The 27,310-nt window shown below is 33.7% G+C and overlaps 1 protein-coding gene across 3 annotated transcripts; it reads left to right on the top strand.

Moving 5' to 3' along the window:
- On the top strand, positions 1 to 27,310 carry LOC129800846 (uncharacterized). 3 transcript variants are annotated; one of them, XM_055845537.1, is made up of 11 exons: positions 1 to 162; positions 7,312 to 7,624; positions 11,884 to 12,042; positions 14,017 to 14,789; positions 14,961 to 16,214; positions 18,288 to 19,005; positions 19,071 to 19,272; positions 21,275 to 21,512; positions 21,920 to 22,180; positions 22,272 to 22,500; positions 26,279 to 27,310. In XM_055845537.1, the coding sequence occupies exons 1-11, from the start codon at positions 145 to 147 to the stop codon at positions 26,554 to 26,556; spliced, it is 4,443 nt and encodes a 1,480-aa protein (XP_055701512.1). In that variant the 5' UTR covers positions 1 to 144; the 3' UTR covers positions 26,557 to 27,310. The 3 variants fall into 3 exon arrangements, with proteins under 3 accessions (XP_055701512.1, XP_055701514.1, XP_055701513.1); XM_055845539.1 differs by lacking the exon at positions 11,884 to 12,042; XM_055845538.1 differs by lacking the exon at positions 11,884 to 12,042 and having other exon boundaries at positions 13,996 to 14,789.

Here is a 27,310-nt window from a genome sequence, read left to right as displayed (position 1 = left end):
GACAAGTCTGTCAGTGCGAGTTTCCGTCAAGTTCATTCATTTCCTGTGTGTAATTGCTATAGAAATTTGTGAAAAATTAGTGCAAGGCATTTTGATGTAAAGAAAATGTTTATAACGGACAAGGAATGTCCAAAATAATGTGCCATGGATCAGGATAAATCGGTGAGTTGGTGGAAATATAGAAAAATGCTACACCCGTATTTTATGTAACAATTTTGTCGCAAAAATGTGTTAGTAGGAATTTTCATTCCCATATTTTTTTTCGGGCTCCACTATTTTACATTTTGGTGGAAGTTTTGGCGCTGAAAGGGGCCACAAAATGGTCGCCACAAGTCACAATACATGATACAGCCGGATGGAATAGATTGCGGTGCCCGATGGTGACAAATAGATCCGTAAATACACCGTAAAATTGTAGAAATTTCAATCGATTGTGGCAGTCGCGGAACTTATGCCAAAGAAATTGTGACACGCTGATAAATTGAAAGTAAATTCCTTGGCTGATTCTCCCGAATATTCCTCCTTCAATCATCAACTTCTCGGTAGTTTGGCCTATCGATGGGGATATGCGGATAAGATGGTAATAAGATAGGGCGGTGACCACAGAGTAGTTCAATGTGCAAATCATTCATAACCTATAAAAAATAATGCCACTCAAAGAGCTTTCTCCCGGAACATTTCTTGAAAATTCCGCAGCAATCACCTCATTTTTTCACCTCATATTCTTTTCTACTTTCCCAACTCTTGCGACAGACACGCTTTTATTCGTTTCAAACCAGAAGAAAACACGGAAAATATGGAATATTTAGATTTTCTGACGATTTTTTTTCGGGTGAAAAGAAGTTGGAGGCGGTTCTGTGACGGAATATGAAAAAGCTTCCCCACGTCACATCTCTCGAAGATCAACACTTTAACCATTTTTCTCCTGTTTTCTTTGCCTCTTCGTCTCTCAACCACAATATTTTCCAAATGAAAATTATGCAACCTCTTTCTCTTTCGCACATTCCAATCAAAATTATATAATATTTGTTGTATTTTTTTTTATAGAAGTGCAAAATTTTCAAACATAAAAACATGAGGTTTTTGTGCATATTTCAGGGTCAAATTACAGAGATTATATCCCAATGCAGACAAAAAACTATCTCTCAATTGGAATACTTTAAGATTTTTAGAAAATTAGTCAATCCGACTGACCCGGCTGACCATACAAAGCCCTTAATAAAAATTTAATTTACAGTAGAGCCTCGCTATAGTCCATATTTGGTTCCAGATTTGACACTTGGGCCGCACTATAGTCCATGTCATTTTTTAAAATTATCTACGACTTTTAGTATTGAAATTGCTCGACGGCTTCCACTTTATTTGCGATTGTGGTACTTGTCCTCGCTCTCTTCATTATGGATCACAATTATCACAACTACTCAATAAAGTTTACCAAATAATTATGACAATATTTCATATCGCGTACTAAATAACATAACCTAACTTAAAATCAGTGTTTTGAAATAAAGGGTCGATAAATTGTGGACTATAGAGCGACGGGCTATAGCGGGGTTCTACTGTAAAACATTTCCTTAATTTTAAGGACCCGTCTGACACAGAGTAAGGGGAACCGGTGTTGAGTCATTAATTAACACCCAGCTTTAGGTACTATTTTAGCCTTCATCGGCAAGATCTGAGGGGCAATTCACGAAAGTATCCAGACAAAATTTGGACTGGTTAGGGGAGACTGGGGCAAAAAGTCACAAATCAAAAAATTCAAAATTCAATATCTTCCAAGGTAAAAAAGATAGCGGCTCAAATTTTTTCTATAGATAGTCTCCATGGACCTTCTTCAATGTCCTAAGTTTCTTAGAATTCGAACAAGGAATTTAGAAAATAAACAAATATCGAAATTTTTAGCCTTATTTTTGAAATATGTTCCTTGCAGAAGATATCAATTTTATTATAGTAGACTCTCGCAAATTCGGCTCTTTTAAGATCGGGCTACTTTTAAATTCGGGCAGCGGTTACGTTTGAAAAGAGTTTGTTGTCATTTTTCAAGTTTGATTATGATTATCAAATGAATCACATATGTTCAAATTTGATATGGTTTGTCTTAGTTTTGATGTGATTTTGCATTATATTGAGGGATTTTCATGCAATTTACGTTATATATGAGTGTGTAAACTCAATATCTATATACACATGAATAATAAATCGTTGCATTTCAAAAACTTTGTCGCCCGAATTTCTGTCTAATTCGGCTGACATTTCGGTCCCATATGCCCGAATTTGAGAGAGTCTACTGTACCTACATATTTTGCAAAATTGATGCAATGGTGAATATTTCCTAAATGCTTTGGATTCTTTGAATATGAATCCGTTATCTATTTTAGAATTTTACAAAGATTCTTTTCTCCAGAAATCCTTTTATTAAAAATGTTCACTTGGGGTAAAAAGTAACAAAAGGTATAGAGCAAAAGTAACAAAAAAGCGAAGCAATTTCTGATGTCTCATGGCGAAAAGAAACGTCATTATCATGTCTCGCCGCTTGTTGTTTGCATTGGTCGAACGATTTGCAGTCTTTTGCGTGTGATTTTTCTAAAATAGCTTGAAAAGCGCTTTTCTCGTTTTCTCACTTGTAGAGAAAACGGTGTTTTACAATGGTGTAGATAAAAAAAATTTCAATGAAAATATGTCCTCTAGGTATTTTTTCAAATTTACAGAAGCCCGTAATGAAGCGAATCAAAATATGATAATACCTAATGTCTGGTACTATTTGCCCCAGCATTTTTGAGAATAGTCACAAAATTACCTTTTAGAAATTGGCTTGATAAACGTATTTCCTTACAAAATAGAGGAAAATTACTTTCACAAAGTTGTAGAGCGGTAAATTTCTTATAAAACTGCGCTAATTAGAAATTTTTAAAGCGCTCGAGTAGCTTGTAAAAAAATAAAATATCCGTTTTGTGACTTTTTGCCTCAGTCCCCCTACTGTCTGTTTTCTGTGAGACCAGACTCGCCATCCAATTAAAAAGCGTATCTCCTCTCTAAAAATTGACGGTGTACAAGGTTTTAGGTATTGTACCAACTGGCATTTCGGGATGTATTCAGAAAATTTTACCCTTCAGTAGGGGAATTCTCTAACAATATGACAATGTCATATGACAAATTTTCGTGATAAATTCGGGGGTAGGATGATAATATTAAAGGTCGCTGGATGTTAAATGACCATTACAAGCAGCTCTATGAAATAAACATCTCAATTATTTATTCGAGTTAAATTTTCGAATACTTTTGCAGAGCTTCTTACATACAAAAAATCTAAAATTGTCATATGACATTGTCATATTCGACCGGAGGGTACGATTTTTTTTTACCAAAATGTTTTGAAAAAACTTATTTTTACATAATTTTATTTAATTAAAGAGACCCAGACACAACAATAATAAGAAATTGGTGGATTTTAAAATTTTATAATGTTTTTTAAATTCTCCATGCGTTCTAAAAAAAAATTGTTTTGTGAAAGTTCAGGGAATAAAGGAATCATTATTTAGGGATTATAGGTTTCAGACTTCTACAATGATCTAAAAAAAAGTATTTGTAATGTGAAATTAACTTTCTAGACCACCACGTGCCAACAAATGTATACGCATCAAAAATATCATATTTTCAGCGTTTGGAGTAACTACCACGTTAATGCACGAAATAAATAAAATATTTTATTAACAGAATTAAGGGGAAATTTTTCGATACTACCCCTGAGAGTTGGTCTTTACAGACTTACAACATGTGGCATTTTCAATACCTAAATATTTTTTTTTAACTTTCTTATATTGAAATTTTAAATTTGAAAAAGGAAGTCAAAGTTATTTTGTAAAAAAATGGTTCAAAATATAAACATTTAGGGGAAAATGATCTGACTTTGTATGCGGCAGACTTTGAATCGTATTAATCGTATCGGGTTATATTGTTACAATGTGATCATGGTTATATTGTTGTTGATCCCGTGTTGGAAGAATCTGCTAAGTCCGTTTGTAGACCGTCCAGGAGGGGAATTCTGTAACGCTCTGGCAATGTCATATGGCAAATTGGGTTCGAATCTTAGGAGAGCTTTTTCGAAAATGCGATTCTGTAGCCGTGACATTGCCATTTCAGCTCACATGGCATTGTCAGAAGTCACATATTTGAGATTTCTGGCAATTCAAATGACAATGAATTTTGTCAAACAAATCAACCAAGACGTACTGTATTTTCATAAAATCATCAAGTAAAGGGATTTCATTAAAAAATCAATTAATCGCATTTTCGAACTCATATGATATGACAAAAAAAGCTCGATTGGTATTGTCATATTTCGAACTCACGCGTGACAATGCCACGAAAATTACAGAATTACGCTACAGGAGAGTCTTCCCCGTAGTGTAGGAAGGGGATGCTTCTTATTACATTCTATTCCGTGCGAAAATGTCTTTTTCTTGACATCCAGTTGCTTGCATCGGACGGGACTCGAACTCACAACTGTGAGCAAGGACCCATCCTTGCTTACAGTTATTTTTATTTATATTTTTATTTATTTATTTTTTTTTAGTAGTGACCAATATAAAATTGTTTTATTTTTTAAATAAAGTTGCGATATAAAGGAGAAAGTTACGTATGAATCATGGGCCCATCAAGCCTAATAAAAATGAAGCTATTTTTCACTTTTCCTTGTAAAAATTTTGCAGATATTACACCGCGACTTAAACAAATTTGCTCGTAGTCCTTGTATTATTTCGACGAACATTATGAAATATGTATTTTTAGACAGCTTTTAATGCACGATCTCGAAATATATCATAGTGATATTGCCATAGATGGGTTAGATTTATTAAAGAAATATAGGAAAAAATATGAAATATGAAATTGATTTTGTTCACTAGCGACCACTGGTTCTCATAGGTTTAACTTTTATTTACCAATTGAGAAATTGGAGTGAATATTAAATGATTTGTTTACAAAATAAAAAAAAAAGTTTGTAAAAAGATTTCTTATCTCAAATCTTCAAATAAAGATTTAATCGAAATCTTTAAATAAACCCCACTGGTTGCCGATGATCACATTAGGTTCAATTTTCATAAAAGCTTACAAGAAGTCTTCATAGGGGAGAACAGGGCAGCTTGGGGATTAAGAATTCTCTTCATCTTTGGAGAGTTTAGAGAGATTCTCTTTGGACTGATTATTTCTTACATTTTTCATTTATTACTTGGCACAAGCTGAACTAGTTCTGTGGGTGGTGTGATAAGCTCTGAAGCCACCCATGAAGCTACTATGGATTGATATAGATAGCCTTTTTATTGCCTTTGTGAGTCAGAAGGCTGCAGTGGAAACTATGGGAATTTCAATGGTAGTCTTCAATTCTGTATACCGGGGGGAATCACGGATTCAATTAGATTTAATGTAAGCACACATCATATTTACCAGTAAAATTCAAGCATTCTTAACAAATTATTTTCAAAGAAAGAAATTTCTTTTTGATAAGGTCTATCACTTTGACGTAGAACACAATTTTTATTTCTTCATAGAACTTAGAAGGGGGAGTTTGTTTATATTTGACAATAACAAATAAATTTCTAAAAAGAAATTTCTGGAAAAGGATAATTTTAAAGAAATACTTTGCATTTACTATAACTGAACTATAAAAGAATATATCGAGACAATAAAATACTGGTTTTATCGATAGAGTAGTGTAACACTTTAATATACCAATTAATTTTATTTATTTTTTATAAATTTAATTTTATGCATTGCTCATTTCAACACTTTATGCATAAAGATAAAATAAAAAATAGTTCACTAGAGAATTTTTATGCTGAACAAATCATAAAGTCGGGAAGTATAAAATGATTTATGATTCTAGATTGCAAAGCAAAGTATATATTTTTTTTATTGTGTCGAGCCTTACAGAATGCAATGTGAAATATAGAAGATTTTGAAACAAAGATGAACATTCACCTTTAAAATTTTTAATTTGAAATTTATGTTGGAACAATAAAAAAAAATGTTTATAAAACTGAGAATGGCTTAATGAAGTAATTGTCCAGCCATAAGCTGAGAAATCTTATTCTATTGACTCCGCTACACCTTTTTGATCAGTAAAGTTTTACAAAACCGAAAATCGTGTTCCTTTCTTTCTCGAAAGATTTGCATAAGCCTATCTAACTCTTTCGGTTTCAAAATTAGCCTGAACTAAATTTAATTTGGTGTGATGTTCAAAATAAGAAGAAGAAGAGTACGAGAGAGTAGGATAGCAATATGCAAAACTTCGAAGAAAGAAAATGATGTGAATTTCGAGTTTATGAAATTTTCCTGGTGTGTCTGATATGAAATCAAAATTCACATCTGTTTCTTTCACAAACATTTTGCATATGTCTATCCCACCTTTTCACACTCTTCTTCTTCTTTTAAACGTCATAACAAATTCAATTTAGTTCAATAGAATTTTGAGTGCAATTTTTTCTTGCTTCAAAAGAAGTTTCACAACGTGAATTGTTTGTCTTCAGTTTAATATTTACTGTTCCCTAATTCTTAAACTAAAAATTATGTAGCTTTTTTTATGGAACGTACTAGGTTAAATACGTACACCCTACGCAATTAGTGATTTAATCTAAGATCCTATAATATCAATTCAATGACTAATATTATCAATGTTGTTGAGATTGTGGGGAAAAAGTATTGTTCTTTCTAAAAAAAAAGAAAGTTTATCAAATTTTTCATGTGCATTATCATTCTGCGAGACAGTTAATATTTTTTTTAAAAGAATTTTTTGGAGTTTGGTGCACAAAGCAGAAAGGAAACGCTTAATTTTACTTCGTCACGTAATAACTGTTATTATGATAAGATAAAAATGCCATTGAATATTGTGAAGCTTTTCCAATTGAATTTTTCACTGGGTATAATTTGATAAATGTGCAGTAGGACAGAAAAAATTATTATTGGACGGATGATCATTCATTTTAGCATCAAGAAGAGACTTGGATTTTTTTATTTTATTAATTTTGATTTGTTTTTTGGGTTGTTAAATAGGCAAAAAAACCAATCAGAGTACAAATTCTCAATTTGATGAGAGAAAAGACACTTTTCTCTTCAATTTAACTTATTTAGTGTGACGAGAAAAGTTTCTTCAATTTGGTGTATGCCATTGTAGTAAAAAAAAGTCTCTGTGACTTTAAACAATTTTCCCGAAGATAAAATTAGTAAATGTGAGAAAATTTAACAGAATCATCCCGAAAAAGGGGTATTTTTTGAAAGAAACTAAATGTTGTTGTAATTGGGTGGGTAATTTTTCAGGCGACACAGGAGTGCTACGAATTCCTAGACCTTTCTGATGTCAATGATACCGAAAGAAGTCAACTTGCGACAACTTTATATCCAAGCGAGAAACAACAAGCACATGTGTCCTGGGTGCATGAATCCCTGCAACAGCAACAACACAGATATCAGCATCAACACGCACTTGGTGGAGTCGCAAATATTGGGAGTGAAGTTATTACCAATAGGGTGCCCCCACAGCATCAGCAACAGCCACAGGGAGACGCTAGTTGTCACCAGGAGCTCGAACATGATCCAGCGGTGATCAATAGTTGGCCCGAAGCTCCATATGGTAAGAATATTTTCTTTATTCTTTTCTAGTTTTGTCGAATCTTTGATAAATGACCCATTCTTTGAGAGATTTATTAGTACTAGGCCAAATATCACAAATTCTCAGACTTTTTCCAAGCGAAATGAGAGTATGGTTATTTATAAATGGCAAGAAAATGCGAGGGAAAGTTGATGTGCCTTTGATGGAAAGAGTGAGAAAGAAACTTTCAGGAATATGAGCTTAAAAGTTTTTTTCTGAGATTTTAACTTTATGAAAGCGATGGTAAAGTCCCTTTTTTGCAGCCAGACGAATTTAATGAAACTACGGTGCATTTTCTATAAATATTGTCCATTTTATCAGCCAGTGTCGTTAAGATTTTCCAAATATTTTAATTTATTCACTGCATTTCCTGCAAGCTGTCTTAAGTTTGATATGTAATAATTTTCAATACAAATTGATTTTTTACTTCTCTGTTTTTTTTTCTAAAAGTATTCTTAATACATTTTACATTTAATAAAAACATAGACTTTGGGTAATATTTCGGCCACCTTGATTCTCATAGTTCCTTCCGGAATTCTTCCAGTTTTTTTCACATCATCTCATTCGTCAAAGCGACATTTTTTGGATTGTATAATCTCTCTGGAGAAGGAAAAAAATAAAAATTTATGAAAATTTGAGAAACAAAAGCAGTTGACGAAATTGTAAGCTGGACGAAATTGTAAACTGGCCGAAATTTGGTACAGTTCTTCTATTTGTACTACTTCTAATGTTTGTAATTTGTGTAGCATAATTATTTACCATTAAATTTTTTTTAGGGCTATTAATGGCCTCAATTGTGAAATCAAGATCAAGATGAAAATTTAAAGCTGTCAAATATATCCAAGATTTAGATTTCTTGGCATTTGACATCTTGATTTTATGATTTAAGGATACTAAAATTTTTTAATATTGTTCTTGATGTTGATTTTGGTTTTAATCTCAAAATTCAAGATAAGAATTTCACAAATACTTTTTACTCACCTTCTAAGTAAATGTATTTTTTTTTGCAAACTTATTAATAATACTACGATTATCGTGTGTATTGGAAGTAATTTGATTGTCGTTGTAATACTTACAACGATTATCGGACACTGAGAGAAATCCGAAAAGGTTAAAATAACATTTATCCTGCAGTATTGATCCAAAATCGGTGTAAATATTATGTTTTTAAGTGTATTAGGGGTTAAAGTTACCCTTTTCTATGTTAATTTTACCCTTGAAATGTGTAAAATTTGCATTAAAAAACATTGACATATTTTTACACATAAAAAGTGTTAAAGTTACGAGGAAAAAAAAGTGATAAATGATACATAAATGATACAGACAATTCAAGCAAAATACTTTGATAATTTCTTAGGAACACCCAAAATGAACAAAGTGACTTCTTTTTGTAAGTCACTCTTTGATGCTGATATAATCCCCTTTACTTTTTCAAGTTCCCAAATAATCCGAAAATCAGACTTTTGTAACTTTGATGGAGAATTTAAAGATTTTTATTGTTTCTCCTGCATTTTCGGATTGTCTGCAATATCATCTTTTGTTCTAAATTTAAAAAAAGTGGGCAGTTCATTGACGGTACGCTGTTATAAAATACTACGATTATCGTAATTGAAATAATCCCATTATCGTAGTAATTTTTTCAACGACTATCGTACCAAGGCAGGGACATGACGTTTCCAATGTTTCCCACATGTTTCTAGCGTGTCGAAAAAACTTTTGAGTTTATTAGCTGTAGAATGAATTAGTAAATAATACTAATACTAAATAAAAGCCAATTTAATAATAAAAAGGCAACCAAAAACCCTAAATTGGCAACCTACGTAGTTTTGGAGATATCTCGTGAAACGTGTATGGAAACAGGAAAAAAATTACACTAAAACTGGTCGCATTTTTCAGAGCTAATGCCACCCCCCTGTACCAAGGTGTTCAATTTCCAACCGAAATTTCAATTTTGTAAAGTCTATCGTTTGAATTGAGTAGACGCAAAAATAAAATGATACCTAATCGTTGTAATATTCAATTTCCGGATTAAAAATGATCTTTTTCCTTTAATAAATTGCTGTAAATATTACAACGACAATATAGTTACTCCCAATACATATGTTAATTGTAGTAATTTGTTTCAAAGTGGAATATTACTACGATTATCACGTGTATTGGCAGTGATTCGCTTATAAACAGGGTGTTCATTTTTCAACTGAAATTTGATTTTTACAAAGTGTATCGTTTGAATCTAGTTGACACAGTAAAAACGAGATGAAATAATAATTTTTAAGAAAGCTTAAGAATGATCTTTTTGTTCCGATAATCGTTGTAAGTATTACAACGACAATAAAATTATTTGAAATAGGGTAAGTGTGCCAAATTTCGGCATAGTTGCATGCAAGCGCCGAAGTCTCAAGTTTGAAATGTAATATTTTTAAAACAAATTGATTTTTTTATTCCTTCTTCTTAAGGAGTATTGCTTGGAACATTGTATACAGTTTACTGTCTTTATTTACTCTAAAATCATTCTTAATACATTTTAAAATGAATAAAAATAGCTTTGGTGCCCTATTTCGGCCACCTTCATTCTCATATTTCTTTGCCCTTCGGGTATTCTTCCAATATCTTTTTCCCGTCATCTCGTTTGTCGAAGCTATATTTTTTGTTATTCTTTTGCATTGTATAATCTCTAGAGTACGTAAAATCTAAAAGTTCATGAAAATTCTAGGAACAAAAAAGGTGGCCGAAATTGCAAGCTGGCCGGAATTTGGCACACTTACCCTACACATTATAATCGTAGTAATTTGGTTCAAGTTGAATATTACTACGATTATCGTATGAATTAGGAGCAACTCGTTAATCATAGTAGTAATACTTCCAACGATTATCGTGTGAAATTTTTAAGTGGGATTCCCAAAATTAAAATGATAATTAATTCAACTCTGGACTGTTGAATCAAATTCTTGAAAGCCTAAGAATGATCTTTTTGTTGCGATAATCGTTGTAAGTATTACAACGACAATAAAATTACTTGAAATACACATTATAATCGTAGTAATTTGGTCCAAGTTGAATATTACTACGATTATCGTATGAATTAGCTGCAACTCGTTAATCATAGTAACATTTCCAACGATTATCGTGTGAAATTTCTGAGAGGGATTCCCAAATTAAAATGATAATCCTTTGTAATGTTCAATTAAAAATTTGAAAACTTTGAAGGATAATCGTTGTAAATTCAATTCTGGATTGTTGAATGAAATTCTAGGTACAATATTCGTTGTATTTTTGGTAATTTAACTCTTTTTTATTGTGTAGGAATTTGATAGATTAATTTTATTCTACTTTTTGTCTAAAAAACAATTTTTTTTTTGAAATGTTTGTTAAAAATTATACAACACTGGCTGATAATAAGAATCGATATCTTAAAAATAGACCATCACAGAATACTCTTTCTTCATTTTTTTTAATAATTGCTCAGCTCATTTAATTTCTCAGATGAAAAGTGCCAAAGAAATCGTGACAAGTTCATGTATTCACTTCACTCCATTAATTTTTTTTTAAGAAAAAGAAAATGTTACACGACATTTTAATCACCCATCACCCACTTTATTCTGATGTATGAGTGATTAATGGTAAAAATAATTACTATAACACGATGCTTTAGGCATCAATGTGAATGTAATTTTATTTATTTAACTCTAGATTCTACTCGTAATTTGCAATAATTTTAAATTTTTAAATAAATTTTGAGAGATAACTGCAGAGAATTTTAACAAATGCTAATTAATATTTTCTGTTACTTTCTAGTCCATAAACTTCAATCGCTAAAAGAAATGTTAGACAAATAAAAAGACAAAGTCAAAGTTCGAATTACAAAAAAAAAAAAAAAAATGAAAGAAAAAAGCATTGAGAATAATTTTAGTGTAGCTCTATGAGAAAGTCACATCAATGACCCCTCATGGGATTGACTTCGAATGGAATTAAAGATCAGGCATGCAGAAAGCATAATCTATAGAGAGCAATACAGATTATACACAACGTGTAAATAAAAATGACGATAAGAAAATTGAAAGATATTTGCTGAAATTGTTATTTTGTTATTCTTTTTCATCCTATTCATAAAATTATGCTTTTGGAAAAATAATGAATAATTATTTAGAAACTTGACAATTTTTAACATTGTGTGTATAAAAATTAATAAATGGAAGATTCTATATAATTCCTAATTGATGAATGTAAATGTGTTGTGTTAGGGCAAGCCACGGCTACGCCATTGGTACGCAGTTTGATGCCGCGTTTGATACAACCATTGGCGGCAGCGGCGGCGCTCCCCATTTATGCCATTGTGAAACCCACCTTGGCTCCCCTGGCAGCTGTGCCTTTGAGCATGCCGGCCGTTGCGGGTGCTGCAGGTAAAATTTTCTTATAAAAAAAATGCAAAAAACAAAAAAAAGAGCGATAGAAAATGAATTTGCGATTTTCATGCAATGTCTTGATTTATATTTTTTGTTTTACCTATTTTAGTGTTTTGTTTTTTTTTCTCAAATTCACTAATTTTTACCAATTGCGCGAAAAGAAAATTTATGAATTAATCGATTTGCTATTAAAACAGCCAAATTCCTCATTTGTGGTGCATTGTTTAATTTTCTGCAAAGAATTTTATGCGTTTTCCCATCAATTTTCATAGACTTCTCGCTTAATTTCTTAATTTAAGCTCGTTGTCTTATGGCCTCTATACACTAGAGAAATTTATGTCCATATTGAAGAGATTTTCCTACACAAGCGTAAGCAATTTGCTTCAATATGGACATAAATTTCTCTAGTGTGTAGATACCATTAGTTACAATATTTGAAAAGAAAACAATTCCAATAATTATTCTATGATTTGTGAAAATATTTGAAATTGTTACTTTCAAGGTTATTTCAAGGTCACCATAATTCCAAGCCGTAGATTAGTTTAAAAAATTTATTGATGATTCCAACAAACGATCTTAAAGATTTTAAAGACCCACATAGACTCAGACAAAGCTCGGGATCATCGATTAGAGATCATTTACATAAGTTTATTTTACATTATCATTTACTGTATAATTTTACAGGCTATAGATACTCGATGAGCATGACTTTATTTGGGCTTTTGTGCTAAGGATTGTTTATGGTGACAAATTTTATGCTTTATTGCAAGCTTTTCCTCGTGTTCGTCATCCTTAGTGGAGTTTCTTTAAAATAATAACTCTACATAATCAGAAAAAAAATGTCTATGGATCACCGGTGACGTAATTGCCCTTAAAGGCTTAATGGAAATTGAACAAAATATATCGAGTATGTCATCAAAATTAAAAATGTACAACAAGTGTTTACTTAAGTGTCCTTCCATTCTAATAAGAGCAGTGGATTTGATTTTTTTAATTTGTTTTTTATTAAGCACATTCATATGCTTAGCGATTGCTTAGGGAACTTTCTAACTACACTGATTAGATCTTATATACAAAAATTTTAATAAAATATTCGCTTGAATTTTGAATCCAATAAAATAAAAAAAATATAGTTTTTTTTTTTAAATAGAAGACTAAAATTGCTTCAATTCTAGTGCTTTCGGCACACCTCTTAGATCGGTAAGATTTCATGAAATCAAAATTCACTTCTCTTTCTTTCTCAAAAATTTGCATAAGTCTATCTCAATCTTTCAATCTCAAAATTGGATTGAACTAAATTAAATTTGGTGTGATGTTCAAAAGAAGAAGAAGAAGCAAAGCCATAAAAGATCAAGACCTAAATTGCAACCGTAAAAAATATAAGATTAGGCTTATTGAATTTTTTGGAGCTTGAAGTGTCTTTGTTAAGAATCTAGATTTCAAGATTATCCCACATAAAGAAATGTCACTTTTTCCAAAATTCATAATCTTTTCTGCAACGAAATTCATAATCTTTTCTGAAACGCGTGAAAAACATTGAAACAATAGAAAAAATACATATAAAATAAAAAATGTCTAGAGTACGTAAAATCTAAAAGTTCATGAAAATTCGAGGAACAAAAAAGGTGGCCGAAATTGCAAGCTGGACGGAATTTGGCACACTTACCCTACTTTGATAGCTCTAAGTAATTTTTTATTTTAATCCGTGGCATATTAAACATTTTGATCTTGGTCTTAAAATTAAGATCAACATCAGAAAAAACATTTTATTAAAAAAAATAATATTAAACAAATTTTATTATTGATCTAGGATTCAGAATTCAATTTTAAACCACTTTTATTTATTTAAATCTATTTTGTTTTACACTTATATTCAAATTGCCGTTTTCTAGCAAATGTAATGCAATTAAAAATTTTTATAATTAATAACTTTATAAAAGATTTCCATAGCCAATAAATTTGTTTTTGCAGTTAATGGCAACAATTACGAAAAGACACCATCTGAGACAGAAACGGAATCATCTGTAGCGACTGATTATACGGAATTTGTGCATCATCAACCATCGCATCAAGGACAACATCATCAGCATCATCAGCAATCAAATACGGAAATGTCGCCTCATTCGCATCATCAGCATCAACAGTCACAGACATCGGGCCATCAGCAGATATCTGGACAGAATGCAGCCGGAGGAGGGGGACAGCATACGACATTGGCATCAATGTATACATCGGGTGGACATGGGCAGTCGACGGCATATCTACCACAGGGCTCACAGATGTATCATCATCAGATGCTGCAACCGTCGATGCCTGGCAATGTCTATGTGAGCAATATGACGGCCAATGTGAATGTTCATAGTTTTCTTGGTGCTCAGATGCCACCACAGCCGTATATGCAGCCAACTGCTCCGCCTTTCCTGCCCAATGACATGACCGGGCAGACTGTTGTGGCCACGTCACACGATCAGTCGGCTGTCCATCAGCCAGTGAATATGCCGAATATGCGAATGGGTGGCGGAGGTGGTCCGAGGCGTGGTGGCAGGGGCAACAAAGGGGGATCACATAGAAGGGGGGGCGGAGGAGGGAGTGGAGGGGATTATGCATCGCGTCAACAGCAGGATCTGCAGCAGCAACAACAGAGGCAGGAACAGCAACGACAGCAACAGCAACAGCAGCAGCAGAATAATGCTGGAGTACCACAGCCGCAGGAGATGATGCCACACATGATGGAACCGCATCAGGTTGTAATAGATTGAACTTTATTACTCGGCAACTACATAGTAACTTCCCCAGAATATCGGTGGCGCGATCACTTTTATAATATTTCATGACCTAATTATGACGATCGCGCTACGTCCATTCTGGATTTATAAAATAAATAACATTATTGTATTTTTTTGTTTCGCAACAAGGTGATGGGTGCTCCAGGGTATGCAACAGCTCCACCTCAGCTCTACTATCCCTATCAACCACCAAGTTACTATCAGCCCCACAGTGCCCTGCCACATCTATCAGCTCAACATGCAGCCGGACATCCTCTCTACGTTCAGAGTCCTGCCCTGTCCATGTATCCGCCTGGCCATCAGATGGGCTATCAGACTCATCCGAGTATGTTGATGTACCACACGGCAATGATGTCACCGGCAGAGTATGGAATGATGGATGACAAGGGAGATGATCAGAGTGTTATGAGTGATGGTAGTGTTGGTGTGATAGGACCAATGTGGCATCCTCAAGTCCAAATGGATTTCCCACTGGATCACGGTGTTATGCAGCCAGGACAGGAAGAATACCTCGTACAGCCAGAAATGATGGATGATCCTGCAGCCGGTGCTTTGATAATGCCAACTATGATGTCACCTCAGCAACAACCACCACCATCGCCAGCTCCAACGACTGGGCATCATGTCCTGAATCCGGATGTTGCCAATTTTATCACGAGGAAGCAACAGATGGAGCAACAGGCACAGCAACAGAGTCAAATGGTACATCAGCAAATGCTACCAACGGATTTTGTGCAGAATCAAACAATGGTGAAACCTGTGACGTCACCACAGCCTGTGACAGAGACAATCCCAGTGGCATCAGTGACAGCTCAGGAGATGCCATCAGCCTCTCCCAAGTCCCCAGTTGTAGTATGCAGCAGCAACGATGAACAACAGCAAATGTCCCAGGAAATGCATCATCATCATCATCAGCAGCAACAGGTAGCATTCTATGAGGAATGCCGGGAAGAAAATACCGACAACAACATTGGAAAAATTGAGACAGTAGTCACCATTGAGTCAGTACAACAACAACAACAACAGCAACAACAACAGTCGTGTGAACAAAACAATCTTTTGGGCAATGTGACAGTTCCTGAGAATGTGCCAAGTGTTGCTGCAATCAACAACAACAACAACAACAACGTGGTGAAGCCTCTGAAGCAAGAGGATACCACTCGATTGGCCAAGATGACAAATGATAAGTTGATGATAAAAAATGATCGAGGACAGAAGCCACCGGTATGGAATAAGAAGAGTACAACGAGTGTTTCAGTGACGGCACTTCCATCATCAACACCAATTACAACGTCACTAACACACAATAATGCTGACGTCAAACAACAACAACAACCCAAAGTATCTCCTCCACCATTTGCCAATCAGAAATCTGTCGCTAAGGTGAGTTTTTTTTTGTTTAACCCATTCCTTACCATGGTATTATACATCATACGCAAATTGAGTGATTTTTGATGATTTATTCTGGACAATTTTTATCCGAATTGCTAGCGGGAATAGATTTTTAGTAGAAAAATAGTCCGACAGAGATGAAAATACATTTTGTTATTGTTTTCTTGCTTCGCGGAAGGTCATGCAAAATTTTTGCTCAAAATGGCGGACGGAAAATACGACATCCCGTCGAATTTGTTAAAATTCGCCTCTTTCCTCTGTCCTGATTTGAATTCTATTTGCCAATTTGTGTTCTTGGATAGTCACTTTATCTAAAGCAATAGAGTTTGTAATAAATTAATGCACAGAATTTAAATTCAGTGACTGTTAACTCTTTCCGGACCACAACATATCCAGCGAACGAATTTCAGTAAAACTCACTTTATTGTAAGTCTTAGTGGTCAAATATGATACTTTTGTAGAGAAAGAATTTTCTCCGCTTCTGGGAAATTGGAAAACTCATGGGTACTCTCGTCCCCAAAAGAACGAAAAGGAGACAAACTTCAATTTTCCAAAAGCCAATAATATCAATTTTGTGAATTATTTTTGCGTGTCAAAGGACTCCTTTACAATGTTGATAACTAAAACAAGGTGAATTATTGACCAGTATCTTGTGGGATGTCCAGGAAGTGCTAAAAAGGACACCCAGCTCCTGCTTGCCAACAGATTCCTCAAAATATTTCACACAATAACACTTTAACACACATTTCTCTCAACACGATGTTATTGCAGGCACATTAAGCTTTCTCAAGAGCCAGAAAAACACTTCCTGGACAATCAGAATTCACCAAAATCTGGAAGAATAGGAAAAACTTCCTCGAAAGCAATCTCCCTCGCTGCCAAATGTCAAAATTATCGGCCATATTGACAAAAATTTCGCTCCCGATCGTAATTTTCTTACAAGGTTGGTGTCAAAAAGCAAATGGCGGACATTGGCGGGATAACCTTACATTTGACCTCTAGATTTATGCGGACGAGAGTTCCCATCAAGTTTGAACAAGTTTTTTGAAAATTTATGAAAAAATTGTTTTTCGAATTTATGTAATCTGTAATTGTTAGTTATTATACTTATTGGCCCCGAGAGGTTTTTCCTTATTCTGGTCTAGAAATATCAAAAAAGTCACAATATCTGAAAGGAAGCAGAAAATCGAAAATTCACGATTTTTGACCAAAAATATCTAAGCTCAGGAGTTAATTGGGATCCTGCAAAAAATATCCTAGATTTGGACATCCTTATAGTTTGTGATCATCCACAAGAATCGGAATTTTATCGATTCTAAATAGTCTAAAAAAATTCTTTTTTCCATGGGTACCCAGAGTCCCAAAGGAGACGAAAGAGTTAAACAAATTTGCTCGTACTTCTTGTATTATTTCGGCAAACATTATGAAATATGTATTTTCAGATAGTTTTCAATGAACAATTTCGAAATATATCAGACTGATAAGTCAATTCTCTTTAGAAAAAAAAACTTGCCATTAGTCTTCAATGCCTCTATGCAAAAATGTATGGAAAAATGAATGTCGAGAGACCCCTGCTTTTGACCATATATTAATCTGCCTCTTGGGATTAGAGATAACTTAAACTACAATTCCACATCAAGTCAGCAGATTATTCTATATTTTTCCCATCGTGGAAAAAAAATTGAAGAATAATCAGTGTTACAAATGTGGAAGATTAATCCCATTTCTGTCTCAATCACAATTTCTGGGAACTATTTTTGTTTTCGGATACCGTGAATAATGAGCTGATTTGGTGTGAGTTTCTCATTGAGAGTTGATCAATTCGTGATGATTTATCATCCTTAAAATTGATCTTAGTAGAGAAACGGACATTTTTTTCATAAAATTTGAAACATTGAAGAAAAAAAAACATAAAAATACATATTGGCTATTATGAGAATTTTAGATATCTACATAGGTATTTCTCACATAATTTTATTTGTGAAATACATAATATTATGAGTGTGTTATATTAAATAAGCGAAGTATTTAAATAAATAGGGAACATTCTTTTTTATATTTTAGGCCTTGTCAAATGCCACAACACAAGTGCCAAAGGTAAGTGAAATCAATACAAAATCACCGAATCTGAGTGAACAAAATTATGTGGCATCGACCGATGGATCGGCGGATAAAAAGACTGAAGTATCAACGTTGCTGAATAAAACTGTACAGGCAATTCCTCCAATAGCTCATTCAGTAGCAAATGTTGATGCGAAACAAATACCAACTGCTGCTGTCACGACATTTGAATCGAAACAAGTGGAAGTTCTACCTCAGATTCAGCAACAACAACAGAGTAACGTTGTTGAGAGCAGTAGTGAAAAAGTGACTACAAATGGTGTTCCTCAAGTTGATTGTGTCGTGACAAGTGAGAAAGGAGGAAAATTGGAGACAAATAGTGTAGCTACGTCAACAACGCCAATTGTTGCTGCTGCTGTAGTCACAACAACAGCTCCGGCTGTAGTTGCAGCACCACCACCAAGTAAATCATGGGCGAGTCTTTTCTCGTCTGACAGCAATTCATCAGCATCTGGTGGAGGACAATCATTGAGTGGGAATAAGAAACCTGTGGCGAAGGTGCCACCATTTGAACCAACACAAACTCTGCCAATTGGTGGATTGTCGTACTCAGCTGCATCTGCACTTGGGTTGCCAACGATAGAGCAGACGACAGCTTCAGCTAAAGTTACTGCAAAATCGACTAAATCCACAGTTGATGATCGTAGTCTAAAATTGGGAGGTAGATTCAACAACTCCAAGAGAATAGTTTTGCAATTTTTCTATTTTATCCATTTTTCATTGCAGAATTCTTCTCAAAGTATCAAATTGACAATAGTAGTGTTATTCTCTGCCCACGTGGTTTGACAAATCGATCAAATTTCTGCTACATCAATGCCATTCTGCAAGCTCTTGTGGCTTGTCCACCCTTCTATCACATGATGAAGAAAATACCACTGGAACCGCCAGCCTTTCGTCAAAAGACCATTACGCCCATCATTGATGCCATGTAAGTGATTTTACCTATACAAATTGTTGGAAAAAATCTAGAATCTGAATTACCGATTAGGGTGTATTGTGGAAAGGGAGACACTTAAGAAAAAGTTCAATTTCAAATGCATTTTTAAGCCGAATAAATATTTATTATTTTCATTTATTTGGTATCATGAGATTCCTTGTGAAATATTCTAACAGAATCTTAACACTTTTTATTAGAATTTTCAACCAATTAATTATAATATTCAATCAAATTAGAAATCAACACATTTTGAAAAGATGAACAAAATTTTGGAAAGCGGGACAAAATGTTTTGGAAAGTTGGACATAGTGATATTAATGACAAAATATCATACAAAATATGTAGAAAATCAAATGTTGAGGGTTTTCTGTGTATACTTGCACATTTAATGGTTATGCTAATCCATCCTTTATGTCCGGCTAACAGTTGAGGAACGCTAATTACCAAGAACTTCCTGGACGTCCAACCAAAAAAGAGGTTCTGTAAATTTCACAGACGCTTCGCGCTGTCCAGCAGTTGAAGCTTTAAAACGGATGCAACTTTTTAGCAGATTTGGATACCTGATTCGGCCAAGTCTTTTTCCACTTGCTTTGGGAATTCTGTAGAGGCTTCTCTTTGTCTTTCTCCATGTGTTTTTGCGATATTACATTTTAAATTGAATAAAAATTAAGACATAGCTTTGGTGCCCTATTTCGGCCACCTTCATTCTCATAGTTTTTCTCTTTCCGAGAATTATTTCAATGTCTTTTTCACGTCATTCCGTTTGTCGAAGCTAAATTTTTTTGTTATTTTTTGCGTTGTATATGTATAATATCTAGTGTATGCAAAAACTAAAAATTCATGGAAATTCGAGTAACAAAAAAAGTGGCCGCAATTGCAAGCTGGTCGAAATTTGGCACATTTTAGGTTCTCAAAAAGCGATAAAATTTCGATATTTTATTAATTATTATTTACTAATTATTTATAATTTATGAATTTCGCTATATAAGACTTTGAGTCCTTCAGGAACTGGACTAAACCTCTAGTATGAAGACCGTTTTATGATCGTTGTGACTTTCACAATATCACAAATTGATACCTATTGGGTCTTTAGTTAAATTTATCAACTCAAAATAGAGTCTGTGCATTGTACTGATTCTCACTTTTAATTGATTTTTATTTGAAAATCAATTTATCTAAAAAAAAATTATTTACAAATCGGTACAAATCGGTAGTGAATCGGTTATGAACCGATAAGTCATTTTTGTCTTAAAACCAATTCTATTACTCTTAACCCTTTAACATCGAGACACTTTTTACGGACCGAAAATCAACAATAAAAATTTAACCGATAAACAAAATCAAATCAAAATCAAATTAAATACTTATTATATAGCAAATAGCTGGAGACTTGCAAAAAATATCATAGATTCCTTCAACATTCTACTTTGCTTCAGATAAAATAATTTTTCAGATAGTCAGGAAAATTATTTTTTTTATGGGACACCGATGTTCCAATCGTCCTTAAAGGGTTAAAATTATTTTGGGAGATATTGTGAGTGATTTATGAATTGGTTAAAATCGGTTTTTAACCAGTAAATGATAAATTTTGCCAAGGTTCTTTTGAGGTATAGCATCTAAGTCACGAGTTCGAGCACTTTGCTATCCCTTTTTTGTTGCGTTTATTGGACCATAATTTACGATATTTACCCTGGAAAGAACTATTTCACTACTTCTTTTTTTTTTGCCCTAAAAAAGGGGTTAGAGGGTGAACCAGGTTAACCCCTGCCATTAAGCCGGCTTCTCAAATGATCCTCCTTGAGAGGGTCTCCTTTTGAGATAGTGTGCAACGCAGGGGGACAGCATCTTCTGGTGTGTGTATGATTGTTTTATCAGTCTTTGGAATACAATCAAAGAAAATCCAGAAACATTGATATCTTGTTATTGTTTCTGCTTTGAAGAAAAACAAAGGAAAATAATAATAAAAAAATGTTGTATTTCCTGGTAATTTCAGGGTTGAACTTGTATCGGAATTTTCAACAATGCCACCAGGAGCTCGACTTGGAAAGCGTGAAAAGGGCTCCAAGGGGAAGGATGAAATTGATTTGATGTGTGATATGGCCTTTGAACCAACTGTCATTCACAAAATGCTCAGCGGAAGCCGTTCAGAGTTTCATGTGGAGGGACGCCAGGAAGATGCTGAAGAATTTCTTGGTTTCATTCTCAACGGACTAAATGATGAGATGCTTGAGGTAAGATTCTTTGACAAATTTGTATTGTTGCTTTACAAAGGGGAGTGAAATTGAATTTGATTTTATTGACGTTCTCAAGTGCAGAAATATTCCAATGTGAATGTGTAATGTGAATCAACTTCGGAGGCCATGAGCCGTGGGGCTTAGTTTAATGTTCCATGTAAAATTAAACAAATGAAAATCAGCTCGACTGAAGTATACTCTTAAAACGAAAACACACTTAAGCATATAATTCAGTCGAAATGAAATTTTACATTGAAAAAGAGTGATAGTTACATCGATATCTGTCGAGTCATTTTAATTTTTACCGGAGAGTTCAAAACGTTTTTTTAGTGCAAAAATCTTACGTAATTTTTCTAAGATTACCTGAGACTTATTGGTTTTTTCTTCAATTGTTTACTTAACAGTTGATGAAATTGGTGGATAAGCAATCGAATATGTCTAATGGTGAGCAGGCAAATGGAGAAGTGCAGACTGAGGAGGGTGGTGACGATTGGCAAGTGATTTATGGCAATCGGAATAAGGGAACTGTTACAAGAACAACAGATTTCGGTAGGACACCAATCAGTGATATTTTTGGTGGTCAGCTGAGATCTCGTGTTCAACGTGAAGGTGATCACTCAACAGATGTTATTCAGCCATTTTTCACACTTCAACTTGATATTGAGGCAAGAATTTCTTTCTATTGCATAATTTTTATTGAAATTTACAGAGTTTCCAATATTTTTAATTGAATTGTGAATTGTGAAATATTTACAGAAAGCAGAATCTGTGAAGGAGGCCCTTGAAATTCTAGTCGTGAAGGATCAATTGGAGGGTGTGACATGTTCAAAGACAAATCAAGAGGTTGCAGCATGGCAGCAAGTGACATTGGAAAAATTGCCAGTGGTGTTGATTCTTCATCTCAAGTGGTTCGATTTCAAGATGGACAGCTGTACAAAAATTCTCAAAACTGTGGAATTTCCCATTGAACTGAGAATTGATACAAGTAAGTTTATTTATTTATATATATATATATACGATATTCTTTTTTAAACAGATTTTGATCTCCCTTGTTTGCGTTAAGAAATTGTCTTTGTGGCGATCCATTTTTTGGAAAAACATATATAATTTTAAGCCTCGACACGAATAATAATAATCACCGGTAGACATTGCAATAAAGCGTGTCCACGATAAAATTGTTCCCAAGAATAATGCTTTAAAAATGAAGTCTACATAATATTAAAAAAAAGAAAAATATTTTTTGAAACTTTAAGTCATTATAGATTTATTAGATATATTAGTTTTTTTTATTCAAGTATATGATTGGCGAAATCTCGAATCTTCTTCTTGAGTCCTCTCATCGAGATCTGTACAAAATCATTACCGCGGTTCTTGGTTGTTTCATTCCATTTTTTCTTGAAGTCCTCGATATTCTCGACGCGTTTAGCCTTCTTCTTCAGATCGTATTTGATAATAGCCCAATATGTTTCAACTGGAGGGAGATTTGGAGTGTTTGGCGGATTCATCTCCTTGGGTACATAACTAACGTTGTTTTCCGCGTACCATTCTTTGGTTGCTTTTGAGCAATGGCACGACGCCAAATCTGGCCAGAAGATCAGGGATATGTCATGGCTTCTGTACAGAGGCAACATGCGTTTTTGGAGGCACCCCGTGATGTAAATTGACGAGTTCATGTTGCCCTGCATTAACCCATTCAGTCAATGTACTAGAAATACTTGAGATAGAATGTTCATATTTTGGGATTAGTTTCCTACAGATTAATAGATGAATTTTTTGAAAAAAAAAAATTACCCATTAAGGGGGCGCGGGGAGCCCCTGTCAAGCACATGTCTTAACGGTCACTGAATTTAAATTCTGTGCATTAATTTATTACAAACTCTATTGCTTCAGATAGAATAACTATCCTAGAATATAAATTGGTAATTAGAATTCAAATCAGGAAAGAAGAAAGAGGCCAATTTTAACAAATTCGACGGGATGTCGCATTTTCTGTCCGCCATTTTGAGCAAAAATCTTGCATGACCTTCCGCGAAGCGAAAAAAGAACAACAAAATGCATTTCCATCTCTGTCGGACTATTTTTCCCAAGTAATTGAAGAACTAAAGTTACTAAAATTCATTCCCGACAGCAATTCTGTTAAAAATTGCCCAGGAATAAGTCATCTAAAATCACTCAATTTGCGTATGATGTATAATACCATGGTAAGGAATGGGTTAAGAACGCCTTGCTCTGACGTCCACATGAGCAGATCGTCATCCAAACCACGTATTTTTTGGAAACTTTTCATAATTTTTGTACCTGTACTTTTTCTTACATCCTATGTGAGACTTTGCGCTGTAATATTGCTGTCCTGGTAATTGTTTGAAGTCCCCTTTTACGTATGTTTCATCATCCATCAAGATGCACCCACAGCCAGACATCATCTTATCGTGCAGCTTTCAGTCCATTCCTCTGTTCGATTTTGTACACAAGACTGGGAGAACATTTAAGGTTTTTTAGCCATATCGCTCACAGATGTCGAAGGATTGTTCTTGTAGCGCATGATCACCTTTTTCTCCAAATCTCGATCTCCAATACCACGATTTTTTCCACATCCAGGTTTCTGGGCAGTGGTTTTACTGTAGAGAAATCGAATAATCACCTTCCGGACGGTCTGGCGTGAGGTATTTGTGAGTTTTTTAATGTCCACGTAATTGATTCCAGGATTTTTTAGATACGTGTACACGATCAGTTCCCTTCTCTTTTCTATTATTATTTCGTATCTCAGTGAAAAATTAACAGAATTTGATGAGAGTTTCATCAAAAGAAAGGTAAAAAGACGTGTTACAATGTTTACATACAACGAAAATGCGGAGTTAGTGACATCTGTCATAAAAATATCAAATCATTTGGAACAATTTTATAGTGGACACGTTTTAGCATTGGTTACTAACCTACTCCGGAGTGAAAACGGTGGAAAACTCCTTCTCAGGTTGTTATATGTCATACATTCATAGGATGATCACGATTTTTTTAATTTACAAATTGCAATTTGCAAGATTGACCGTTAGAATGCCGCTGAATAAAATTCATAATGGAGATCGGCTTACACAAAAAACTAATAATACAGCCAGAGACCGCTCCGACGGGTTAACCGGGTGGTCTGTGGTCACGCAAGGTCCATACTAAAACTATACGAAAAATAAAACTAAAAATAAATAAGTAAATTAATAAAATACAGTAGACTCTCGCTAAGTCGGCCCTTTTAAGATCGGGCAACTTTTTAATTCTGGCGGCAGTTAAATTTGAAAATAAGTTTGTTGACATTTTTCAGGTTTTGACTATTATTGTTGAATGAAGCAAATATGCTCAAATTTGCCATGCTTTGACTTAGTTATGACGTGATTTTAGATTATTAAAAAGTTTTAATGCCAGTTATAATAATTATGTGAACTTAATATGAGTATGCAGATGAGCAAGAAATCGTTGCATTTCAAATAGTTTGATGCCCGAATTTCTCTCTAATTCGGGTGACATTTCAATCCTAAATGCCCAAATTTGAGAGAGTCTACTGTAAAATAAACAATCAAATAAATATAATGGACATTGTAGATGTAGTCAATCAAAATTCTACATACACATTAAATAAAAAAAACCGCATTAACCCTTTAAGGACAATTGGAACACCGGTGTCCCATAAAGAAAATAATATTTCCTGATTACCTGAAGTTCCTTTTTTTATGTTTGTACGTAATTACAAAGTAGAAGGTTGGAGGAATCTAGGATATTTTTTGCAAGTCTCCAGCGATTTGCTATATAGTAAATTTTTAAGCTCAAAGATGACGAATTTTTAAATTCTCATATTGAAAAATGATTTTAATTATTTTTTATGCTTTCAATTTTTTTAAGCAAAACCGTTTTGGAAAAAGAAACTACAATACTCTTACATAATATTTTTCATTAGACTGAAAATTATTATTCATTAGTATTGTCAGAAAAATTACTTAAATTTTTGGGCTAGTTTTGTCCCTATCGTTCATAGAAGCACAAATTACACCGAATCAGAATCTGTTTTCCAGATTTTCCAAATTCAGATTTTAGACGTTTCATTGGTTTTGTTTATCGGTTAAATTTTTATTGTTGATTTTCGGTTCGTGAAAAGTGTCTCGTCGTTAAAGGGTTAAGCACATAAAACCGAAGGCGATATTGACAAAGCTTTAAAAGTTTAAGGGCAGAATCACATTGACAATAAAATGCTCACCGTCACCGTCAAAGCCCTCACGGTATTTCGTTGATTTACGCATTTTCATTGTAATTTTTACACAAATTCTCAATTACCGTATTACATTATCTCATACTCGGTGGCACTAAGTGAAAATAATATAAGAAAATTGAAGAAATAAAACGAAAATGCGATAAACGGTGAGTAAAAAAACTGTACGAAAAACTGTAGCAAAAAATTCCTACAGTTTTTTTTGCTTACCGTTTATCGCATTTTCGCTTTATTTATTCAATTTTCTTATACTATTTTCACCTTAGTACTACCGAGTACGAGACAAGGTAATATCGTAAAGGAAAATTTGCATAAGAATTGCAATGAAAATGCGTAAATCAACGAAATACGGTGAGGGCTTTGACGGTGACGGTGAGCATTTTACTGTCAATGTGATTCTGCCCTAATAATAATAAAACGCTAAAATTTTTTTCAAAGTCACTCAATAGTTTTTTTTTTGTAATTATTGGGATTGGGATTAAAATTTATGTGGTGGTTGTGACATTTGCAGAAATTCTGTCATCGAAGAAATGCGTGGCGAAACAGCGCCAATACAAATTATTTGCTGTAGTCTATCATGATGGCAAAGAGGCGTCTAAAGGACACTATATAACAGATGTTTTCAACATTGGATACGCATCGTGGATCAGATATGATGACAGCATTGTGAGATCTGTTTCTGAACAAACAGTTCTCCATCCGCATCTACCCAAAGTTCCCTATTTGCTCTACTATAGACGTTGTGATACAATAGGGCCCCAGAGTCAGTCAACATCGACTGCCAAGTAAGAAATAACAAACAAAAAATATTATATTAAGCTCCTGTCCTTCCTCTTAACTCCATTGACAAAAAAATCTTATTCTTTAATTACCTTCAAGATTATTCTGTGAAATGAAGAAAAAAAAATTAAATTAAGTTCCGTGTGAATTTTGATTTTTCACCTTCCAATCTTCCTTTTTCCTACAAAATTTTTCTTTTCGTTATACTTGATCTAATTGTGGTGCCCTAAATTTAAAGTATACATCTAAATAATATGTGTGTATGTAATGTAAATATTATTAACCTTTGTTAGAGTTTTACACTTTACTGGAAAGTTGAATTACACACAATTTTTGGACGATGTATGTTTCTTGATATTTCATTTGGCTTTGAAAGAGGGAACAAAAATTATTAAAATGAAGAAAATATGGTTAATAGCCTCGATAAAATACGAGGTTGAAAGAAAAAAAAAATTATTTGGATATATGAAGGGGAAGTGAATTGACAGAGAATATTACCATTCAATTAATATTAAAAGTTAGGTAGTACTTTTTAAATTACACTGTAGATTGAGAAAATTCATTTATTGTTATGTTGTTTTTTTTATTTACATTAGAATTAACTACAAATCAAGTCATAAGTTTATTATTTTAAAATATGTGGTACCATACGAAATAAATCACTTGAAGTAAAAACAAATGATGTAAAGGAATCATCCCAGTAACTCCTGTAAGAAAATGTTTATGAAATAAATACTTGGATGAATTTATGTATAAAAAAAAA

The sequence above is a fragment of the Phlebotomus papatasi genome, chromosome 2 (assembly GCF_024763615.1).
Source record: "Phlebotomus papatasi isolate M1 chromosome 2, Ppap_2.1, whole genome shotgun sequence".
Lineage (NCBI taxonomy): Eukaryota > Metazoa > Arthropoda > Insecta > Diptera > Psychodidae > Phlebotomus > Phlebotomus papatasi.
The sequence above is the reverse complement of the archived record's forward strand: the minus strand, read 5'-3'. Positions and strand labels throughout refer to the sequence as shown.